We start from the raw sequence: 1,721 nt of genomic DNA on the forward strand, positions 1-1,721 counted from the left end.
GACATAGCAAAAGCAGTGCTGAGAGGGCAATTTATAACAATAAACACACACATCTGAAGAGAAGAAAGAACCAAAATCAACACAATAACACAAGATAGCCAACAATTAGAAAAAGACCAGCAAGTAAGCCTATAGTCATCAGAAAAAAAGAAATAATATAGATTAGAGCAGATATAAATACAAAACAGAAAAGCAAAAAGTGTTTTGTTCTGTTGTTCATAAGGTCGCTATAAATTGATACTAACTCGATGGCATCTAACTACTCAAGAATGCCACAAAATAGACCCCATTATTATTTCTATTTTATAGATCATTATTCCTATAAGCCTGTATCTCAGAAGCTTGAACTATATCACTATCTCTTTAATACTGGGTTTTTAAAATATTTTAAACCATGAGAATTTACAGCACCCAAATTTCACCAAAAGATTTACAGGTCTGTAAGGTAAACAATAGGATCAGGGAGGTACACAATCCTTAGAAGAGTCAATCATACAAAATCAAAAGGGTAGCAGTTGCCCAGGAATAAAGCTCAGAGACCAGAAAGGATAGAAAAGACAGACAGGGGACAGTAAATTAAGGGAAGAAGTGGAAGTGTTGTTACATTGCAGGGAATGCAATCAATGCCCCCAAACAAAACAAAATGTGTAAGACATGAACTGCTGACCCAAATCAAAATAAAAAGTCAAAAAAATAAATAAAGAATGTCTGTATTGGTTTTGTGCTCTTTTAAGAGCAATCCATAAATCCATATAGGATCAAACTGAAAACAATTTGGAAGATTAGATAGAATCTTAGGAGCCAGTGAATTTAGCAATCCATAAATCCAAATAGGATCAAACTGAAAACAATTTGGAAGATTAGATAGAACCTTAGGAGCCAGTGAATGGGGGAAGAACAACTCAAAAAGCAGTTCAAAGAATCTAAATTAGCAGCTAAAAGTTTCAAAAAGTTCCCTAGATCTCTTAACATTTTTGCTTATACAAGCAGTTTATACAGTCAACTTGCACTTCATGAAGGCAATTAGTTTTAGGAACAAGACATCAAGATAAGACTAAAATTTGTAATGTTCTGCAAAATTGACACATAATCCAGTATCAGTAATGGATTAGAAGACTCACCAGGTAATCTCCTATTTAGTAACCAGAAACTGACATCATTTGCAGTTTCCAATACTTTGTGAGAGAAATTGCATTTTTATTTTTTCATTTTACTTACCAAACATCTAGAATTAAATGAAATTTTAACATTTTCATAAAAAATGTGTTACATTCTTTTTTAGACTATCACAAAGATATTTACAGTTTTAAACTTCATGTAAATATCTACATTCTAAAACTGAGCATCTGTCAGAAATAATCCAACCAATTAATTTTATAAAGCCTTTAATGTTAAGACTTACCTGCTTCATTGTTAATTGGGAAATCCCACAGTTTCCCCTCTTTTGTCCACTGGATCATCTCTTCAAAACCGTTCTGAAAGGGCTGTTGATTTACTGTAGCTAACTGCTTAGCAAATTCCACATCCCAAATTGAAAGTGATGTTTCTGCACATTTAAAACAATAAGCACAGATGAGTGTAAATATCTTTTGAAAAAAAATATTAACGTCATTATCTGAATTGAACTGGACAGTAATAATTAAATAGTTGTTGTTGTTAGGTACCATCAAGTAGGATTCTGACTCATTGTTGTTGTTGTAAGGTGCCATCGAGTTGGTACC

At 32.7% G+C, this 1,721-nt stretch overlaps 1 protein-coding gene across 1 annotated transcript in view; it reads right to left on the minus strand.

Annotated features, from left to right (window-relative positions):
- MRPS31 (mitochondrial ribosomal protein S31) overlaps positions 1 to 1,721 on the minus strand; it is a 60,499-nt gene that overhangs the window by 9,910 nt on the left and 48,868 nt on the right. Inside the window, 1 exon segment of the mRNA XM_006873716.1 lies at positions 1,403 to 1,546. Coding sequence (XP_006873778.1) covers positions 1,403 to 1,546 — 144 coding nt within the window.

Source organism: Chrysochloris asiatica, unplaced genomic scaffold (assembly GCF_000296735.1).
Source record: "Chrysochloris asiatica unplaced genomic scaffold, ChrAsi1.0 scaffold00250, whole genome shotgun sequence".
Classification (NCBI taxonomy): domain Eukaryota; kingdom Metazoa; phylum Chordata; class Mammalia; order Afrosoricida; family Chrysochloridae; genus Chrysochloris; species Chrysochloris asiatica.